The sequence below is a fragment of the Phyllopteryx taeniolatus genome, chromosome 2, assembly GCF_024500385.1.
Source record: "Phyllopteryx taeniolatus isolate TA_2022b chromosome 2, UOR_Ptae_1.2, whole genome shotgun sequence".
Taxonomy (NCBI): domain Eukaryota; kingdom Metazoa; phylum Chordata; class Actinopteri; order Syngnathiformes; family Syngnathidae; genus Phyllopteryx; species Phyllopteryx taeniolatus.
This window is the reverse complement of record NC_084503.1, coordinates 18,810,185-18,832,639: the sequence shown is the minus strand read 5'-3', so window position 1 is coordinate 18,832,639 and position 22,455 is coordinate 18,810,185. Positions and strand designations below refer to the sequence as shown.

At 42.2% G+C, this 22,455-nt stretch overlaps 1 protein-coding gene across 4 annotated transcripts in view; it reads right to left on the bottom strand.

The window, feature by feature from the left end:
• Positions 1–3,251: 3,251 nt before the first annotated feature.
• Positions 3,252–22,455, bottom strand: part of acsf3 (acyl-CoA synthetase family member 3) — a 42,158-nt gene continuing 22,954 nt past the window's right edge. For 2 of the 4 annotated variants that reach the window (XM_061764060.1, XM_061764065.1), the window contains 3 exons: positions 6,398–6,532; positions 5,834–5,945; positions 3,252–3,919 (listed from right to left, as the gene is read on the bottom strand). In XM_061764060.1, coding sequence (XP_061620044.1) covers positions 3,805–3,919; positions 5,834–5,945; positions 6,398–6,532 — 362 coding nt within the window. In that variant the 3' untranslated portion in view covers positions 3,252–3,804. Of the gene's footprint in view, positions 3,920–5,833; positions 5,946–6,397; positions 6,533–11,129; positions 11,443–22,455 lie in introns of those variants that run through there. The other 2 variants (XM_061764062.1, XR_009786820.1) reach the window with 2 other exon arrangements.

The window sequence follows — 22,455 nt, the reverse complement described above, 5'->3', positions numbered from 1 at the left end:
CCCCTCACTTTCTTGTCATTTCCAGCCAGAAGGTATAGTTCATATAAACTGAAGAGAGTCCATCAAAACCGAGCATGATTAGCTTTGGTAAGGCAGAATTGTTTTTACACTTCTTGTACTGGATCTCATTTGATGGTAGGGTTACAGTTGTCCTAAAAGAAGTGTATGCAGAACAATGAGTCAAGAGATTGAAAGTTCAGAGACTGGAGTGGGAAAAGGTCAACAGCGGTGGAGGAGGAAATAGAGAGAGAGAGAGAGAGAGAGAGAACGAGCCTGAGGCTGAGCCAGCGATGTGAATGCAGCTTTAGAATAAACATGAGCAGCGTGTAAACAACAAGAGGCCACCTACAAGCATCTACCAGGCACCCACACAGGCGTGCTGGGGGTCTGGCTTCACCATTTGTGTATATACAAACTGTGAGTGTCCCTGAGGCTTGTCATGCTCTCATCCCTCCTCCTCATCCTATACACACCTCCAAACATAAAACCCCTTGTGGTCAAGTAGCTGCAGGAATAGAGCCTTTTGTGAATGTCAAAAGTGTGCATGTGTTTTGACTGCTTCATTGTGTGTGTGTGGTATATAATGGGTCAGCAGGATGTGGGTGCTCTGCTGTGAATCCAGAGGCTTTTCTTTGTGTTGTTTGTTAGTCTGTGTTTGAAGAGGAGTGATGGGAGCAACTTCATGACAGATTTTTGCAGCCCATTGCCTTCAGCCACAAAGTAAAACAATGCACTAAATTAGGTGCTGTGCTGAAAAACTGCACTGAATCATCCCGAGTAGTGTTTCTCAATACTTTACACATTAGTGAGGGAAATGCAGCACAGCTCTCAGCATGATGCAGTGCAGTTCTACACCATTGCAAATGACGACCACAACAATAAACGTTGTTAAATCAGTACCTCTCTGACGGTCTTCAGTCTATAGCGAGCATTGTGTCTCTAAGACAAATTATAAAGCGCACATCTCACTGGCCTCAAAAAGCAGTTAAATAAGAAAAATACTTTTCTGTTTTTAATTTTGAGAGCTATAATAATAATAAATATGGACCATGTGAAACATTGACAGCGGCAATGTTACCGTATGTAAAATGCAGAATTGTATTATAACCGGAAATGTTGAAATCCCACACAGTGAAGAATTTAGAACACAATTCAGTCTTTAATTAACTTATCATATATTTTTGAATATGAGATGAAGTCAGAGTATCAGGAGAAAACTCAGCCATAGCTGAGGTTCAAACTCTGAATCTCAGAACTGTGAGGCAGAGGTGCTAACCAGCCGTTCGCTGTGCCACCACTGAATAAAATATAACGTTAAAAAATGAAAATAAATAATAGGCTCAACAGCTTTAAAGATAATAAAAAAAATTATTATTTTGTGTACAAGTCCCTGCAGTTTGCTCAATGACACACTACCGGATGAACCAGTGAGGAACATAATATAGTGCTTAATTTATTTTTCTCTCATGTAAATACTGTTTCCTGCACATGCTTTCATGTTTTTTTTTTCTGTGTGTAAGACAATAGACAATATATTTGAAGCATATTGAAAGGATAACATGTTAACTGTTGTGCATATGTTTGTGTCAGCAGATTTGTCTTAACCAATATGAATTTGGAAAAATGGCCGCAGCAAATGAGTCCACTCAGGGATCCAATGAAGTGTCATTTAAACACTGTGAACAACAAAATACCATTTGTAAATGTAATGCTGTTTCCATTTTTGGCGCATTTGTGAAGCCAGCAGGTTTTCTGTTCAGGCCTAATGTGTCCATCATAAAATCAGCACACAGGCACACTGCTATAAAAAGCAGAATATTGGCAAAGGAGCACCAAAACATCTCAATGTGAGCTATTTATGTATAACACCACCCACATGTGACCAAACTCTGTGCGTGTCCCCCATAAGCCATCCTCTTGGACCCTGGGGTCCAATAAGCAGCCATCTGCAGACAACATCTTCCACCATGCACCAGCAAACACAGGAAGAGGTGTGTGTGTGTGAGGTGGAGCATAGTTCAAGGGCACGAGTACTCGATCAAGCTTCAGTCAAGGGAATAAACAGGCTCCCCTCCTCAATGTGAACATTGTAACGGGTCCTGAGCATACCCCCCCTCCACACACACACACACACACACGGCTATAATGCTCCTAAACGTGAAAGGCGATGCCTTGCTGCCTGTGGCCCTGGCTCACTTCCAGCTGCAGCGTGGGTGGTTGGGTGGGGCAGCGGGGTGGGATTTGGGGGCACGGACGCCGTCCTCTGGTGCTCCTGTTTGCTCATCCATCCTAGTCTGCCAGCCCACAGATCGATAGCTCTGCTCTCTTAATCAGGTCTCTGGTGGCTGAGGCCAGACCAGTGTGTGTGTGCATGTGTGTAAACAGGAGCTTGTTCCAAGTGATGGTTGCACTTGTATGTCTTTCCATCTTGGAATTTTCTGACAGTTCATTAGGTATGTTTATCTTGACTGGATCGTCTTTCATCCCCCTTTCTTCTGCCAATATTTCTGATCGTCGCGCCTTCTCATAACTCCTCTGTCTTTTCTTTGGTGCCTTCGCACACCAGGGCTCACTCAAAAAGGCATCTTAAGTCAAGTCGGGCCCGCTACAATCTGTTCGGAGTCGTGAAGAGGACAGAGGAGGCCAAGTGTTTGGGAAATTGAGATGAGAAAGGATGAGAGGTGAGAAGAGCCTGCAGTGCAAGAGTTGAGATGAAGTGTTGGGCATCCAGCTGTGGGTGCTGAAGAATCTGCCTCCAGGCTTTCGTCGCACCTGTGTCACCACAGCTGTGCGCGCGCACACACACACACGCACACTTGTATAAAACATTCATCCATCCATTTTCCGAGCCGCTTCTCCTCACTAGGGTCGCGGGCGTGCTGGAGCCTATCCCAGCTGTCATCGGGCAGGAGGTGGGGTACACCCTGAACTGGTTGCCAGCCAATCGCAGGGCACATTTCAACAAACAACCATTCGCACTCACATTCACACCTATAAGCAATTTAGAGTCTTCAATTATCTCATTAAAATAAAATTAAATGTGTTTCGCCTGGTCCTTCATGTTTTCTTAAGAATTGTACACATCTTACAAATTCTGCCTGGTTAATCAAACATATGAGCACAACTGTGTGTTTTCTCATTTACTAAATAAAAGTAGGGCTGTGAATTTCAAAGTAAGAGCAAGTAAATAAAAGTATGTGTTCAAATAAAGTGCTTAACTTCAGAATAATTCTTTGAAAAAACTGACAAAATACAGATAATACTTCATGTTTTGATCGTATGGGTAGAAGCAATATCATGGATTGTAAAAATGCATTATACATAGGTTGAAGGGTTTTCCAGAATTTTGAGGTCAACTTCGGGGTTGCGCATTATACATGAGAAATTACGGTAAGTAAGGGCAAGGTTTCATTTGAAAGGTCTTCCTTTGATTTGGAAAGCTGTGTTTTTTCTTCCAGCTTGCTATTCAAGTTTGCAATTTAGCATGAACTTGTAATTACAAGCACACATTTGTCCTCTTCAGCAATCCATTTACTGCATATACAGTACAACAGTTAGGTGGAAGGGACTTTTTATTTGCAACATGCTCTCATTTAATGAGAATCCATCAATTTTAGAGTCCTCATTGGGGTCGCAGGTGAGCTGGAGCCTTCGGGCTAAAGGCAAAGTACAGAAAAAAAAGGTTACAAAAGTTACCTCTTTTTTTAAGCCAACATACCTCATCAGAGGAGGCCATGTTCTCTTGCTGTGAGGTATAAACATATAGTACATGTAAAATATGTCATACAGTTGATTGTGGTGCCTTCATGGGAAAAATAGTCTGAGGAGGTCCTTCTTGTTGACCTTGCCCATTTGGTTCCTTGGTATCTCGTCCACTAGAAGCAGGCCTGTGGGGATGGTGTAGGACGCCATGTGCTCTCTGCAAAGACATCGTCAATACACACGGACGTTAATGCACTTGTTTACTGCTCACTGCGGAGAGGAGATGCACAAAAACAAACACACACAGGCTCAGGATGGCAACACACAACAGTGGCGCGTGCACACCGGTGTCAATAATTGTGTGCGCACAAATGCAACAACAAAGACAACAAGAATAGAAAACAATTGCACAACAAAGGCGAGGCCTGTGGCAGAGTAATTGAGATAAGAAATGTCCTTCATCCCTCGCTGTAGCTTTCCTCACTAATAACCCAAATTTACCTTCCAGACACAGACAATTCCCTCCCAACAAAACAATATAATCGTTATGAAATTATAAAACAAAACCCCGAAAAATAAATAAACGTCAAAGGCAAAACAGTAGGCTCGGCTAATTAAAAGTGTATATAAGTGTAAGTATTCAGTGCATGGTTGTTATGTTGAGTCAAGTTGCAGCCTGGAGCTTTTCTATTATCTCTTAACCTACTTTGTGTGCATGTGCGACATGTTGTGTTGTGTTGTGTTGTGCTGCAAGTGAAAAGAATGACTCACACTGCGCTCTCAGCACGTCTGAGCAAAGTGTCACTGGGTACATGCGCATGCCTACACATCTGTAATGGCGTTAGCTTGTGTTGCCAACTTCTTTGGGGCAGTGTGCATGTGCTTGTGCGTGTATACATGCATGGTGAAGCCTGGGCACGTGTGACAGAGATTCAGACTGACAGATGCAGCCAGGGCACTGAAGAGTGAGCATCCATCTACTTGTTTATGTCCCATCTTATCTCCTTCTTCCTCCCTGTTAGTATGAACTCACTGGCTGGCGGCAAGTGTGCTGGTGCTGCCCATCCGTTGGCTGCACCCCTGGCTGGAGTGTGTGTGTGTGTGTGTGTGTTTTAGCCTTATGGGTCAGCACAAAAGCAGTATTGCAGCAAGTTGCACGAGTAAGCCATAACGTTGAACACACCACCATATGGATCACAGCTATGACATGCATGCACACACACGCACACACACACACACACACACAGGAGGGGCCAGCAAGGATAGGATATAATTCAGGATTACCTCTCATACACAAAAATGAAATCAATCAATCAATCAAGCTAAACTTTCTGGGCACCCATAAATAAGCATTATGGGTACCCAGAATTAATTGTGATGTTTTTAACTACAGTACTGTAGTTGTTGAAAATCAAGCTAAACATTGCCTATGAGGGGCCGTTAGGGACATTATTCTGGATTAGCTCTCACATTTACTATTCAAATGCTTTCACACAAACACAAACTACTGAAAAGCTCTCATAAACACTACCCAAACCCTCTCATAAACACTACTCAAACATTCTCATACACACAAGTTTTGCTCTCATAAACACAAATTTGCACTGCTCCTCATACTCACGGTCCTGGCAGTGCTGTCAGCAAAAAGCATACCCAGTACCCAGAATTATTTGCGGTGATGTTTTTAACTACAGGACAGTAGCTGTAGAAAATCAAGCTAAAGTTTGCTCTTTACTTGCATCTGTTCCTGTTGTTATTGTTACGAGTGAGAGCATTAGCCATTCATCAGGCTAAGGTTGGTATTTGTGAATTTATTTCATAAAACTCTGGCGGTGGCTTGTGTTTTAAACGGATAGGTTAGTAAGGTTTCTTTATCTGCTAAGGACATTAGCCCAATTCACTCTCTGTGAGTCACTGCTGCCTCATTTAAATCAATTGGCATATAAAGCAGACCGTATCGGAGATGTGCAGGTGAGTAATTGCACTACATTGACCTTTAAAAAAATCTGTGATGAAATGAACTGCAATAGAATAAGGGGTTACTGAACTGCATACATATTACAATAAATTGGATAGTTGGAACAATACGTGTCACATCTTAAAAGAAAGATTACGTTTAAAAGAACAATACCTTGCCCATGTCTTCAACTCCGGCAAGGTCAAACTCTGACCCTCCTTCAGCTGAACCACTGCAGTGACCTTTTGCCCCCATGTATCATCTGGTGCCCCGATCACAGCGATGTCTTTACATTGCAAAGTGGCGATGTCACATGAAAAAAAAAAAAGTTGTCACTCCACTGCTGATATTTAATAATGCTGTTGGTGTTTATTTCATTCTCAACTGCTTTTCTCTTTTCTATTTCTTTTTACTTGTTTCTTTGAAGCATGAAATGTTGCTGACTATCATTGTTACATACAATATCTATTCCTGCATATTTGCCACTGACGCTGTTGATTTTGCTCAGTCTCATCTTCCGGTGTTGTAAACATAGACAAAGATATTTTAAGCTCCTGTTGTATGCTGCTAATGTCCACTTTGTTGCTGTAAAGGTGGAATTTTCCCTTTGTGGAACTAACCAAGGCTTATTTTTTATTGTGAGCAGAGTTGAGAGCATTGTTCAGACCTTCACTTGTCAGTGACATAGTTTGTATACAAAGGTTCACAAAAGCATTATGATTGTTTTTATGTTTTTACCTATGATGTCTGGATGGGCCAGGAGATGGCGCTCCACTTCGAGGGCGCTGATCTTGTAGCCGCCACTCTTGATGATGTCAACTTTGGTGCGGCCCATGATCCAATATGCACCATCTTTAAATACTGCTGTATCACCTGTACGTCAAATCAAATGAATGTTAACGTATGTTCAGGTCACAAAATGGAAAGATATTATCATAACACTCCAATAAGTCCTTCATGAACCAAAACAGGTAAATAATTGAAACAGAAATTTGGATTTTTGGTTGATATTACTCAAACAAGTAAAGTACAAATAGAGGTTAGTTTCGAAAAACAATGGCGACCATTGATGTAAAACCCCCATTAACTCTCATTTGAATGACTCATAGCATTCCATTACAATATTATATTGATTACTTGGACACATTTAAATTAGCCAACGTCAAAAAGTCTGCATTGATTTGGATTCCATGCAGTCATCAGGAATCAATACAGAATGATTTATGACCGTTGTGATAAAATGGCATAGCCAATAAAATAAATCATAATAGTAATGTAGTAATGTAAAATGGACAGTGGTGCATGAACATTAGTTAAAATTATATGACCTAGAGTGCCCTGAAGGCAGCACAGTGGGGACGGTCTCCCTCACAGTCGAGAGGTCTCGGGTTCAAATCTCAATGCGCCCCTCCTGTGTGTGATTTGTATTGTATGTTCTGACTGTTCTTGCGTGGATTTTCTACATGTATTGCAATTCCTTGTGTGTTTTTTTGGACATACTTGGCAAATAAAGATGATTCTGATTCTGATGTACTTTGGCTTTCCCCAACATTCCCCCCAAAAATGCATGTTAGATTAATGATTATAAAGATTCAAAATTGTTCATAGGTGCGAATGCGACTCTGATGATGTGGTTTGTTTGTCCATGTGTCCTGTGATTGTCACAAGACCAGTCCAGGGTGAACCCCGTCCCTCATCCAAAGCCAGCTGGGTTGGACTCCAGCTCACCCGTGACACTAAGTGATTTTTCTATTTTTTGTATTAGCTGTGTAATATACTGTACATATTACATGATGTATGAGTAATTAGCGTTATTTATTTATTTTTATTTTTTTAACCTAAAATGGTTATCACTAGTGCGCTAATGCTAATAGTGAATGCTAACCGTTTAGGCTATTTTTGTTGTCGCAAGTTCTGGACAGAGTTTATACAATACACTCAGTACCAACATATACAGTTTAAAGATAGAGGTCCAGCCTTCATAAATGAGTACTCGACAATATATGTATAGGTTAATCGATTCAAAAAAGATTCAATAGTGATAGCCCGAGATGACATGTACATTTAATAAGATTTCTTTCTAAAAGTGGATATTACCTGTTCATGATTTGTTCTACTGTTTATACCCTGTTTGTTATGGTTGAGCTGGAGCCTATGCCAGCTGACTTTGGGCAAGAGGTACGCATCCCTTCACATTCAAATTCACACCTATGGGCAATTCAGAATTAATTACGCATATTTTTTGAATGTGGGAAGAAGGCGGTGTACCCCGGATACAACCCGATGCAAGTTAGGCGAGAAGATGCTGGAACAGGAAGGCCTGTGAGGTAGACACGCTAACAATATGCACCACGTGCCACTTTTAGAAGAGATGCCAATTTACTGATTATTTGTGACATAGATAACAAAAATACAATAATAAACAACACAAATGGGTCACACAGTAGACTGAGGAATATTTTTTCAGACCTGACCTAGTAGTAAAATAAAAAGCACCTAAAAAGTAAAATTCTGGTGTAAATACTCCATTAGGACGGCACAGTGAACGACTGGTTAGCACATGTGCCTCACAGTTCTGGGGACAGGGGTTCAAATCCCGGCCCCCGCCTGTGTGGAGTTTGCATGTTCTACCCGTGCCTGCGTGGGTTTTCTTGGGTACTCCGGTTTCCTCCCACATCCCAAAAACATGTGCGGTAGGTTAATTGAAGACTCTAAATTGCCCGTAGGTGTGAATGTGAGTGCGAATGGTTGTTTGCTTATATGTGCTCTGCGATTGGATGGCGACCAGTACAGGGTGTACGCCGCCTCTCACCCGAAGATAACTGGGATAGGCTCCAGCACGCCTGCAACCCTGCTGAGGACAAGCAGTACGGAAAGTGAATGAATTAAATACTCCATTAGCAAATTATTGTGTTACAATAGAGGATATAATTAGTGCATTTACAAGCAGACAGAATGCATCCATTTTCTATAGCGCTTGTCCTTATTAGGGTCATAGGTGAGCAGCAGCCTGTCCTAGCTGACTTTGAGTAAGCGGTGGAGTACACCCTGAACTGGTTGCCATCCAATCGCAGGGCACATAATTACATATAGGCAAACAGCCATTCACACCTGGGGACTATTTAGTCTTCAAAGAACCTAATACACGTTTTTGGAATTTTAAACGAAGGCCGCGTACTCGGTAAAAGTATTCTCAATGCTGCAACAGATAATATGTACATAATGAAAAGTACATCCTTAAAGCAAGTTTTAAGTTCAACAGTCGTTTCAGTTCGACCTGCGTGTGTCCTAAAGACCAATTCAGAGTGCTGCATCCACACACACACACACACACACACACACACACACACGCAGACACACACGCAGACACGCGCACACATCGGGGACAGGTGTGGGGACAACACGTACAGTTTGGAAGAGCTCAGCTGGTCTAGGGGACAGCAAGCAAAGAAAACGGGACATTACTGGAAGATGTTCCTTTGGCTTATTACAGGTAGTGCATTCACAGCTGGGACTGAGGAGGGGAGGGGGAGAGGTGCAAAATGAGTCACGATTGAGCTTGGGTGGTGGAATGAGAGGTCAGCAAAATACACCACACACGTACTACTGCGACACCGTGCAGCATTGTTCTGTATTGAGGAAAAACCTACTAATGGGATAACAATGTGGGGCACGCAAACATTGCAGCGATACCAGAAAGTGACTGGGACCAGCTAATAAATAATACGCTTCACCTTCTAGCCCCGCCCCCCCCCAAAAAAGAAAAAGAAATTACGTTTACACGGTTTAAAGATAAAAATAGTTGGGTCTCTGCAGTGCCTGCCCACCAACAAAGAGTAAAATTAAACAACTAAGTGAACCCTTTTGTTATCTGCTTATTTTCTGAAAATACAAGCTTTTCTGTACTTGGGTAACAGTGGGGCTAATTTACATAACAACAACTCCCACACAGAGGGGTTATGGTTAAATCAGCCAACAGTGGCTATGTGTTTGAAAATGGGTCACATACACACAGTATTTTGAATGAAATTTTGCCTCCAAGAGTTACATTGTTTCAAGGGCGCTCACTTTTTTTAGCCCCCACACAGGGCTTTGCTTCTGCCAGTAGAAGCAAGTAGCCGGCATTGCAAACTGCTGCTAAGTGACGCGGAAGAGGAGACGGCCAAATGTTAACACTCAACTGCCGCGATCCAGCACACTGAATGTCACTGTAACAAAAGTCGGACTCGCCTTCGGTCCAGGAGAGTATTCCAGCAAGCAGGTTTTGTGAAAACCCGGAGGAAACTGTTGACCTCAACTCGGGACGTTGCGAATCGATGGGCCGAATACTTTGAAGATCTCCCCAATTCCACCGACATGCTTTCCTATGAGGAAGCAGAGTCTGTGGACTCTGAGACCGGTTGTCCTATTTCCTCGGTGGAGGGCCGCGGGGGTGAATGAGATCCGCCCAGAGTTCCTGAAGGATTTGGATGTTGTGGGGTTGTCTTGGCTGACATGCCTCTGCAACATTGTGTGGACATTGGGGACACTGCTTCTGGATTGGTAGACCGGGGTGGTGGTCCCCCTTTTTAAGAAGGGGGACTGGAGGATGCGTTCCAACTATAGGGGGAATCACACTCTTCAGCCTCCCTAGCAAGGTCTATTTTGGAGTGCCGGAGTGGAGGGTCCATCGGGAAGTCGAACCTCAGATTCAGGAGGACCAGTGTGGAACAGTGGACCAGCTCTACACCCTCCCCAGGGTCCTCGAGGGTGCATGGGAGTTCACCAAACCAGTCTACATGTGTTTTGTGGACTTGGAGAAGGCGTTCGACGGTGTCCTTTGGAGGGTCTTGTGTTTGGTGCTCTGGGAGTATGGAGTACCGGAACCCTTGATAAGGGCTGTTCAGTCCCTGTATGACCAGTGTCAGAGTTTGGTTCGCACTGCAGTAAGTCAGACTCGTTTCTGGTGAGGGTTAGACTCCGCCAAGGCTGCTCTTTGTCACTGATTATGTTCATTACTTTTATAGACAGAATTTCTAGGCACAGCTTTGGCGTAGATGGGGTCTGGTTTGGTGGCCTCAGTATCACATCGCTGCTTTTTGCAGATGATGTGGTTCTGATGGCTTCATCAAGCCGTGATCTCCAACTCTCGCTGGAACGGTTCGCAGCCGAGTGTGAAACGGCAGGAATGAAAATCAGCACCTCCAAATGTGAGGCTATGGTCCTCATTCACAAAAAGGTTGAGTGCCCTCTCTGGGTCAGGGAGGGAGTGAGGGAAGAATGGCGCAGGAGATTGACAGGCGCATCAGTGCAGTGTCTGCAGTGATGCGGACTCTGTATCGGTCTGTCGCGGTGAAGAAGGAGCTGAGACGAAAGGTAAAGCTCCCAATTTACTGGTCGATCTACGTTCCTACCCTCACTTATGGTCACAAGCTGTGGGTCGTGACCGAAAGAACAAGATTGCGGATACAAGCAGCCGAAATGTGCTTACCATGCAGGGTGTCTGGTCTCACTTAGAGATTGGGTAAGAAGCTTGGTAATCCGGCAGGGGCTCAGAGTCTAGCCACTGCTCCTCCGCATTGAGAGGAGCCCGATGAGCTCTTATTAGGATGCCCCCGAACGCCTCCCTGGTGAGGTGTTCCGGGCAAGTTCCACCAGGAAGAGGCCCAGGGGATGATCCAGGACACCATGGAGAGACTACGTCTCCCGGCTGGACTGGTAGCGCCTCGGGATACACCTAGAAGAGCTGGACGAGAGGGAACTCTGGGCTTCCCTGCTTAAACTGCTGCCCCTGCGACTCAACTCTGGATACGTGGAAGAAAATGGATGGATGGTTATTTAAGTTAACTTAAGTACATTTTAAAATGAAAATAAATGATAAACTGTTGCATTTTTATTCATAATTATTTACTTTTTATTCATCTAATTCTAACATTGGTTCATTGATTTATTGTAAAAAAAAAAGTAGTAGTATTTTATTTTTAGTATAAATGTAAATTAGTATGAATAAAATTAATGCATTGAAACTTCCACTCATGCATCAATTGCTTCGCTTTCCTTCACTTTTGCAGCAGTGTTACTTGTTTTATTTTTTTTAATGAAATATATTGTCATACCACTAAACAAACCGGCATGAGCACCTCAAATTCCAAATGGGAAGTAAGTAACTTGAAATGTTTCTATTGGTTTCCATGGTGAATCGACATCGCGGCTCCATTGATGATGTCTTTTGGTTGTGGCCGCGAACGAGCTTAGCTCAAGGTGAGTGCACTTAGACTTGATTGAACTAATTCAGATTAGCTGTTCTAGACCTGAATGATCCCAGTTTTTGAGTTCAAGGGTGGTCAACTCAGAACTGCATCCGCCATTACAAGGTTGATGCAGTAAAAACATTAAAATAACAAATACTAAAACAATATTTTTTTAATGATTACGATTATAGAGAAATGATTGTTGTGCAATTGAATAGTTTGCAGACATCTTTTTATCCTAGTACATAAAATAGTGCAACAACTGTTGTGTGGTAATGTTCTTAACATAATTTTAAAAATATGGAAATTCGGACAATATAGATCAATAGATTGACAGCTCTACATAATAATAATTGGCGCAGTCATTTCTTTCTGTGTTTTGGTTTTCGGCCTTAGTTTCCTCATTTTCACTTTCAAGCCAAGAATTTTCATTTCAGTCCATCACTACTTTCAACATTTCCATATTTCATGCGTATACTTACTGTACCTTACAAATGTGCCTGCTTTTATCAACTGAGAATAAGAGAATTCTATTATTCAGTGCATTGATAAGGTATACTTTTCAAATGTACTAGTTGTACCGGTACTCTGTATCGGAAAGTACTCAAGAGCGGATAGCTGTACAGGTACTGGTCGGAAAAAAAGGTGGTATCCGACATCCCTCGTCAAGACAATACCACTGTAGGGTATTTAGATTCTGCTGGTGTACTTAATGTTGTGGCCGCTGCCTTTATCAGACTCTCCTGTTCCCGACAAATACACCTGATTTTTCCTCACTCCATCATTCATCCTTTCCTCCGACCTCTCCAAAGCATCTCTCATCACATCATCTGTTTCCTTCTCTCCAACTATCTTCCCATCTCCTCCTTCCACTTGCCTCTATGCCTCCGCATCAATAGAGGGCCCATCTGCTCCCATACATCATGCACTTCATTTCAGTTTATTAGCTGGGATAAATCATAAATATTTCATTATACATCACGGGCGGCTGTCGCCTGCACACCGACAATTTATCACCGCTCCTCTCTCTGCTGGCTTGCCACAGTGGCTATAAGCTTTCCAGTCTATTAAACAAGATTGATACAGAGTGTAAATTTAGATATAGGGAATTTCTTCACAGACCACTGCTTTGCACTGATAGGCCAGGATAACCGGGGAGGGGAGGGAAGATGGGAGTAAACCAAGGGGGGGATGTGGGTGTTAACAGCAGTAAAGGGGTTGTTACACTTTCTCCTTTTCTGTCTTCCACTTGCTTTCAGATGAGGAAGGAAATAAAAAGATAGAAATAAGTTGCTCCAAGCCTTGTAGCTATCGTCTCTGACTGCGGTTGTCTGGGTTGATAGGCATTTATATTTATTCTTCTTGTGTTTGCAGGCCTCTTTGTTTGCTAACTGAGGCTGACAAATTTTGTAACCTTCACTCTTTGTCAAAAATGAATAATGCTTTTAAGTAATCACAAAAACTAACGCTCACAACATACTTGTGTTGAGTGTGAAGTACTTCACCAGGACTCTCTGACCTTGTCTCTTTAAGGAGGGGATAACTTGTGCTGGAACAGCATGTTCGGGGAGTGGCACAAGTGGGAATTGTGATTGGAGAACACTGGCTGATAAAAATAATAGGTAATTAAAAAAAAAACCAGCAAGACAGAGATGTTGGTAACTGTGTTACTGGGCCACACAAACACCAATACATCATATATACAGTATTTACACAGGCAGTAAACACACACACACACACACACACACACACACACACACACATGCACTACTTCAGGCATCAGAGACGCTCCACCATTTATGCGCTGTGGCGTCAGAGGAAGATATGGCCGAATGGCTTTCTTAATTAAAACGATAAGAAGCCTAATTGCACTGGGCTTTCATCTCATTCAGAGGCATTAAAGAAAGTGAAGGCAAAGAAGAAAAAGAAATAAAAACTGATTAAGACCAACTGAAAATGGAGGGCAGAGAAAGTTTCACTTTTTCAAGAAAAAAGTGAAACTTTTAATTCAATCAACAACTAGAAAATGAGAGACGTGGGTAACGCAGGTTATGAAAAAACAGGTGTATAATTACGCAGTGAAACTAGTCGCTGTCTAATGGAAATAAAAAGAAGCAACTCCAGTGCTTGCAATTTTTCTTGGTGTTGGGATAAAAAGTTAAATAACAGTAGAGGCAGCACAGTGGCCCATAGGTGAGAGTGTGAGTGGTTATTTGTCTATATACTGCATGTCCTGCGATTGACTGGCAACCAGTCAAGTGTACCAGGTGTACCCTGTCTCTCACCCAAAGTCAGCAGTGCTGGCCTCCAGCAAAACCACAATTCACATGAGGAGAAACGGTACAAAAAAGTATGGCTGGAATAACAGTAACAGCAGCGACACATTGAGTCGACAGCGTCTATTGAGAATGCGTTTGAACAAGCCTATAGTGCCACTTACAGTAAGATAAGCACAAAAAATTACCTGAGCAGCAGGAGCATTTATTGCTAAAGGTTTGCGGCCCTTCTCTGTGGTTGAAGATGTGTGGTTTGGTCACTTCAAGAAAACGCTCGACCCACGTTATGTTGTGTTTGTGCACATTTCAGTGACTTGTTAATTCCCAACCTGTGCATTTTAGTGTAACAGTTGGATTGGGCGTGGGAATGGGGACCCATGCCTTTGTGTATTGTTATTAAGGGTGTCCCGACGGTCCGATATCAGCAAAAAAAAAACGAGTATCGGATTATATCGTACCATTCTCTGCGCCATGACTCGGGAGAAGTCGGCGTTCCCAACACACAAAGCATTTTGGTCGTAAATATTGAACAGGTTCATTATTTAAGATTGTTGGCCCGACCTGTTTCGGACCCTATAATGGGGACGAATTCACTCTTAACACAAGTCAGACCTAAGGCCAATCTTATAGGATAGTCTTATAAGACTTAAGATTGTTTGGCGTTTGACATGCTTGGTCGAGAAGGAGCAAAATCAACACAAAAACAGGCCAATTGTCTTTATCAGTGGCCGGGCCTAAGTCCAAAAAAGATGTTGCAGATGAGTGCAAAACTTGTCCTGTGGAGGCACAGAACAGGGGACCAACTTCATTGCGCATTTGAAGCAGTCACAATAAACAACATGAGGTTTTTCGCAAGACCACAGAGGTGAAGACACTAACCTCTCGCTCTCTCAAACAACCAACGCTGACCTAAACATTTGCAAAACGTTGCAAACACCCGTGGGACGGCAAGAAGGCACTTGTGAGCAATGTCGGGTTTAAATACCTAATTGAGCTCCTTGAGCCTCGCTACATTATTTCTATCCACCAATACATTGTTGACAAAACAATACTCCAGATGCATAACGTGTGTTGCTGCAAGAGAACGCAAATGCTGTTCTCATCATATACTGACTGTAAAAAAAAAATCACTTAAGTGAACTTATTTTGCACTTTAATTGCAAACTGATTCCTTATAATGACCATAAATTTTTTGAACACCTTTTTTGTTATCAATCATAATGTTCCAGTTTTAGTTTTAAATAACTTACAGACCAGTCACTGATGGTGTAGTGGTGCATTCACCTGACTGACCAGTACAGACAGCGTGGGTTCTGTTACCACTCAGAATGTGGGTGCAAGTGGTTGTCTGTGTCTATATGTGCCCTGCGACTGACTGGCGACCAGTTCAGGGTGTAGTCCGCCTTTCACCCAAAGTCAGCTGGGATAGGCTCCAGTGCACCGCGAACTTGAACTGGATAAGCGTTATTGAGAATGGATGGATGGATGGATAATTTACAGACCACCAAAACCAAACAATGTTTTATCCAAATGTTTTCAGCATGTATGACACATTTCATCTTCAAATATGACAAAGTTCTCATTTTAGCAGATTTTTAACATTCATCTATGTTGTCCATCGCAGCCTCTTCTCCGCTGACTTTTTAGACATGGTGGAATCTTTTAATCTTACCCAGGCAATACAGGAACGTACCCATTCAAAAGGCCTCACTCTGGATCTTGTTTTACACTGTGGCCTGCACCCCTATAATGTATTAACTAAGGATATCTGTGTGTCAGACCACAAACTGGTTTTCTTTAAAATGTTTTTTAAAATCCCAGCCAGTTTCTATCAATAACACACCTGTCTTTCATCGTGTTTTGAATTCAACGTCTGCTAGCAGGTTTTTGGAGCTTTTTAAAACTGCGTCTTTAACTGCCTACAACCCAGATCTTAACACAGAAGAGTTCATCTCTCTTTTTAATGACTTATCCACACAGTTGGTCACTAACTGTGTCTTGGACTATCTTTTAAAATAAAGCAAGCATCTAAAACACAGCAGCCCCGGTTCACAGAAGCCAGACACTCATTCAAGAGAATCTAAAGAAGAAATGAAAGAAAATGGAAGCAAACAGGGCTGCAGGTATGTTACAATAACTGGAAAGAATCACTGAAAAATTACCAGAAGGTAGTTAAAGACGCAAGGGCAGCATTTTATTCAAATTTAATTTTATAACACCACTCAGACCCTAGAATTTTATTTCAAGTTTTACATTCTTTTACTACACCCCCCAATTCCTCATTTTAATGACCCCCTCCATGGAACTATGTGAGTTTTTGTCCTTTGTGCAGCTTTCGACAGTCCACCACACTATTTTGATACTCTGCATCTTTTGCACAACAAAAAAAAAATTGTACTGGCATTATCAGACAACTATTAACCCTTTATTGCTCAGTGACTGTTTTTTGTCAATGTCTTTATGTCTCAAAAGTGTTCTCTGTCAATTGACTGTCTGTTGTCGTACTAGAGCGGCTCCAACTACCGGAGACAAATTACTTGTGTGTTTTTTGGACATACTTGACAAATAAAGATGATTCAGATTTAATAAATCGGCTTAGACACTGGGTGGGGTTTAGGGATACTACACTAAATTGGTTTTATTCTTATCTTTTAGAGCGAACATTTGCGGTCACCATAGTTAACTACTGCTCAATTACCTCGGCCATTGCTTGTGGTGTACCGCAAGGTTCGGTTGTAGGCTCACTTTTATTCTCCGTCTACTGAATATGCTGCCACTTGGCCAAATAATTGAGTGCCATAAAGTATCCTTTCACTGCTATGCAGACGACACAGATATACCTTCCCCTGTGACCAGAGGAACCCGAGAAGCCTAGCTGCTGTTGATGAATGCCTCTCTGACATAAGTTTCTGGATGGCGCAAAATTCCTACATCCTAATAACGCCAAATCCGAAATAATTCTATTGAACTCACAAAATACCACTGAAATTATCAAATCCAGCCTTGGTTCCTTTTCTGACATCACCTACACAGCCAGAAACTTAGAAGTCATTTTTGATTCAGATTTCACTATCACAACGCATAATAAAGTTGTCCAGTCATGTTTCTTTCACCTACGCACCATAGCCAGGATAAAATCAACACTTATCAAACAAGAGCTTGAACATCTGAAGATTTTACTGATCACTTGTAAAGCATGGTTGGGCCTAGCTCCGAGCTACATAACTGAACTTTAAACGACGTATGAGCCAGCCCGCAGTCTGCACATCCTCAGGTCTCACATCCTCCCTTCTGGTTGTTCCAAAGTCGAGGCTTAAAACTAAAGGTGATAGAGCATTTTCCATCAGGAGCTGGACACTCAGTGGCGTCTTTTAAATCACTTCTTAGAACACACTTTTTTTAGACTGGCTTTTACATGATGTCATCTTCTTCCCGATTTTTATTATTTTTATCTACTAATTTCTTGACTCATTTGTTTATTTTTTTTTTATGATGATCACTATTTTTTAATATACCGCACCATTTTAGGTCTTTGTGAGTTTTAAAATGTAACTTCCACATAAACCCCCTTGTTCTCAGTTGGTGTCGACTAACGGGTTCGGGGATTGCCGCCACGACAGGCACAGACTACCTTACCCCCAAAGCTCTGGTCGGCCGCCTCGGCAATGGAGGCGTGGAACACGGTCCCCCGCCTCCCCCGAGACGTGGGTGAAGTTCTGCCGAAGGTGGGAGTTTAAACTCCTTCCCACCATTGGAGCTAACTTACCCCCAGGAGGTGATTTGTTAAAAGCTCCGCCCCTCTTTTCACCTGAGTGTCCAAGACATGGAGCCGCAAATCTGATGACACGACCACAAAGTCGATCATCGAACTGCATAGGCACAAACAGTCAGGACCTTTCCCCCCCACCCGAAGGCAGACGGAGGCTTTTTGGTTTTTGGAGCCGTGCTTTGTCTGGTCCCTCACGAAGGACCTGTGTGCCATGGGTGAAGCCTCAGACAACTTAGCTCCTAGGATCATTGGGACACAAAACCCACCACCACGATAAGGTGACGGCTTCAGGTGGGGTATCTCTCTCTCTCTCTCTCTCTCTCTCTCTCTCTCTCTCTCTCTCTCTCTCTCTCTCTCTCTCTCTCTCTCTCTCTCTCTCTCTCTCTCTCTCTCTCTCTCTCTCTCTCTCTCTCTCTCTCTCTCTCTCTCTCTCTCTCTCTCTCTCTCTCTATATATATATATATATATATATATATATACATACACATACAGTTGGTCACTAACTGGCACTGGTCATTTTCACATTAGGGAAACTGCATACAAACACAACAGTTGAAACTACACATGATATTTGGGGAGGAGTGTTGTGCTCGTTGACACTGGTGAAGTGTGAGCTGCATGACTTTCCTTTTAGACGGCGTACAAGTGGAGTCATGGTTGCTCACAATATTCAGCAGAACCTACGGCAGCAGGTTCAAGCCGAGTGCCCTCGATTACTGAGAGGAGGCAACCCTTATCTGCTCAAAGACTAGCAGTGTAAATGTGAGTCCTGCCTCTTTTCAGAGGGACTGTAAACACTTAGCATACATGAATATTAATGTCCTACATTAAAGCCCCAAAGCCAAGATGGAGGAGTTAATGAGGATAAATAACAGACAGCCAAAGCGCTGAAATCTTAGCTCTGACATTATTTATCATCCTTAACTTTTGTCACAGCTCCTTTTTTGGTAATTAATATCACACAAAACAGCACTTTGCACTTGGATGACTGATCTAATTTGTTTAATATAATGCAATTAAAGGAGCTTGAATTGCTTTATGGTAATGTTTCTGATGAGATTGCTTGCTCTCTGCCTCTTCACAAGCCGATAACAAGCTGAACTTGAGGATTGATGTCTGTCTCAGATCTGCAACGCCCATCGAGAAAACTACTTAACTACAATTTACATGCTTCTGTTCTACAGTCAAACACACAAATCTGAAGTTGGAAAACATGACGATGACATCCGAAAGCTGAGACACACTGATTACAGTCCTCACTTTGGGCTAGTACTTCTTTGTCGACTACGTGGATATACATAAGAAGAGCACTCAGAAAGTGAAGACCTCCGCCAAGGCCAATGTTTGCCACAGAGTTTCACACAAACAAACAAACCCATGCCGATGAAAACAAATAATGCCACACAGTAATATACTGTATTCTTAGAAAGAATAGAAACAGAGCAGTATACCGCTGATGTGGAAGACAGCCAGTCAAGTCAAGTTTATTTTTATAGCCCTTAATCACAAGTCTGTCTAAGGGCTTCCCAGGCCCAGGGTTGCCAATAATTGACGACATCCCCTGATCTGAACCCCCCAATTGGGGGTGGAGGTGGTGGGGGGCTGACCAGGTTGCAATGGCTGCAAAGGTTTGGAAAGTTGGAAATCAACCAATAGGAAACAAAGACTGCCATCTGTGGATCAGTGTTTTTACAATGGATCATATTTATGAATCATTTAAAAAGTTCTGGATATGCAGTAGAATTAAATTCCTCGGTTCTTGCCATACCCCTCCCTGCACACAGTAGACTAGTAGTACACGGACAAAGCAGGAAGTTGCACACGCGCACACACACACACAAAACACGTATCTGGTCACACGTTTTCAGAGGCATGTGTTTATAAGGACATTGCTTAAGTTGTTGGAAACAGAAAATGACTGGTGCCTCAACTGTTATTCAGATGGAGTACAAGAGTCACCTACTATTGAACAGGACAAACGGTAGGAAAATGGATGAGTGGATAAAACAAGAGAAGTAAAGGAACACAGACCTCCGCCAAGGCTTGACATTTAAAAAAAAATATATGAATTAACAGCTTCAACCCTGGTTCTTAATAGCTGAAAGAAGCTACTGCTTTATCCAGATCCAGAAGAAATTCTAGATCCAAGGGAACAAAATGTAATTAGATCCTAAAGCATTGACAAATTAAATCTGATCTGATGAAATGAAGGTATAACTGCATGAACATGATTAATTTATTTGCTGCCACATTTGCAATTTGGATCTGATCCTGATGGAACTTGGTTTGACATACATCTTACGCTGCATTGACATTTAAGTTTTATATGTAGTTTTTATGATCAAATCACTTCTCACCAAAATATAACAAGAGCATCTTGGGAAGAGAAAAGCCCCAAACTGTAGAATGCAGCCAATGTAAACTCTCGGATAAAATGGTAAATGGTAAAGAGTGTACTTATATAGCGCTTTTATCTAAGCCATCACGGGGCCCAAAGCGCTTTATAGAAGCTCACATTCACAAGCACATTCATACACCAGTGGGCGGCTGCTGCCATGCGAGGTGCTGCCAGGCCCACTGGGAGAAATTTATGGTTTAGTGTATTCTCGCCCGAGGACACTTTGACACATTAAAGTCGAAGCTGGGATTCGAACTGCTGACCCTCTACCACCTGAACCATAATTAACAAAACTCCATCTGTAAAATAGTTGACTTGCTTGACTTGATGGAGAATAAAACCAAGATTAAACTGGCATTTTTTTTAGGCCACTGTAAACATTTGGCGCCCAAATATTAAGTAAGTTAACATCACAAACTTCTCATTTTGAACTGCTAGAACCAACCAGATGTTATTTGACACTGAACTCCAAAATTGAGATAATTGTTCATACTGTTCATACATACATATTGTTCATACATACATAATTGTTCTCCATGGCTTATTTACAAGTTCATCAATTTATTTATGGCTCCATTAGCAGTGTCTTCTGGAGATGGGACTGGCGTACGTCCATGCGCAACAACAACAGATGAGCTGCCACTGGAAGCGCTACGTAGCTCTGGAAACGATGGACAGACGCGGGCAAAGAGCACAAAAGGGGTGTTAAAAAAAGTACAAAAAAATCAATGTGCTTCGAGATGTTTGTGAGGTTGAGTGGAAAGAGCGAGCACTTGGGGGAAGGCGACAGCTTCCCTATAGACCTGCCAGTCAAGTTCTACAGGCCCACTCACACTGGTGGAGACACCTCTAGCCTGCTGAGGAGCTATTGATTTGAATTCTTAAATTCCATGTTACTTTGGCCAGTTCATCTTTTTTTGCACCTGTCAGCGTCTTCAATGAAGCGCCTTTCGACTAAGACTTCATCTTGCTCGCTGGGTCTTGGCACAAAAACAATGATTTTTCATTTTCTATGGCCAATGAGTTCTTTTCTTTGAACTCAACAATTCTGCTGGTTTATCTAATACAATGCACATTTGCTTGGCTCAGAAAGAAGGAGCCAGCAAAGTTTCATATTGTGTGTGTGTGCTGAATGAAGATTACGGTACACTCATGGAGCAGTGCTAAGAGTAGCAAGAGTACAAATGATAAGGATGAATGTAATGATATTTATAGCTACAGCTATTTATAGCAGATGCAGTGCACTTAATTATATGAGCAAATCATTCTCCAGAAATTGGATCTGTAGACCATCTCCACAGTACTCCACAGACAATTATTCGACCTAATATTCAGTCGGCCTACATACATCTGTAATGTAATTCTGTGACAGTTAATTATTCTTTTGAACTGGTAGCATGAATAAAAAGTGAAAATAAGAAAATTAGATGAATGTAACTAATAGGATACATACATTTGATTGATTTATTTTATTTTTTGAACTAAGACATGCAAGTATGCCTTAAGACCCATAAAGTAAAGAATGGCCCATCAGTTACAGAATTTTCGTCACGATAAAAAAAAGTATCTCTCTAACCAAACCATTAAATCTGTTAAATGCTGATGTAGAGCAATCCAATTACAAAATCTCTTTGAGGCTGCAACAAAGGCTCCCAGCTCTTGTTACAATCATCACACTGATGGAGGGGTTGCTTGAAAGCAAATGATGCATAAGATACATAAAAACACAACTTAGTCAGATATCTGGAAAGCAGTGGAGTGCTGTGCGTCACTCAATTCTCTGCGATCTTACGCCAAGCAAATCCTAGATGACTTCGAAAAGGCAAAATAAAAAGCTCAAGCTGAGAAGCGATCGGCTGAGAGTCAGAGAAGTGTGAGGACCAGACAGAGAAAGCTGGCCTGTGAACTATGGAGCAGGTGTGAGAATAAAGAGTGTGGGGGTGAAGTGAGGCATAAGCGAAGAACAGTGCAAAGTGTAAGATGCCGAACTCCGAATGACCAATGTAACCAGTTTAGCAATTTTACACATGATGATTTGCCTGCACAGCATACAATGTACAGTATATCTACAAATTCTGACGCCAGGCTGTTCAGCAATTCATAGTGAGTAATAAACTAAAAGC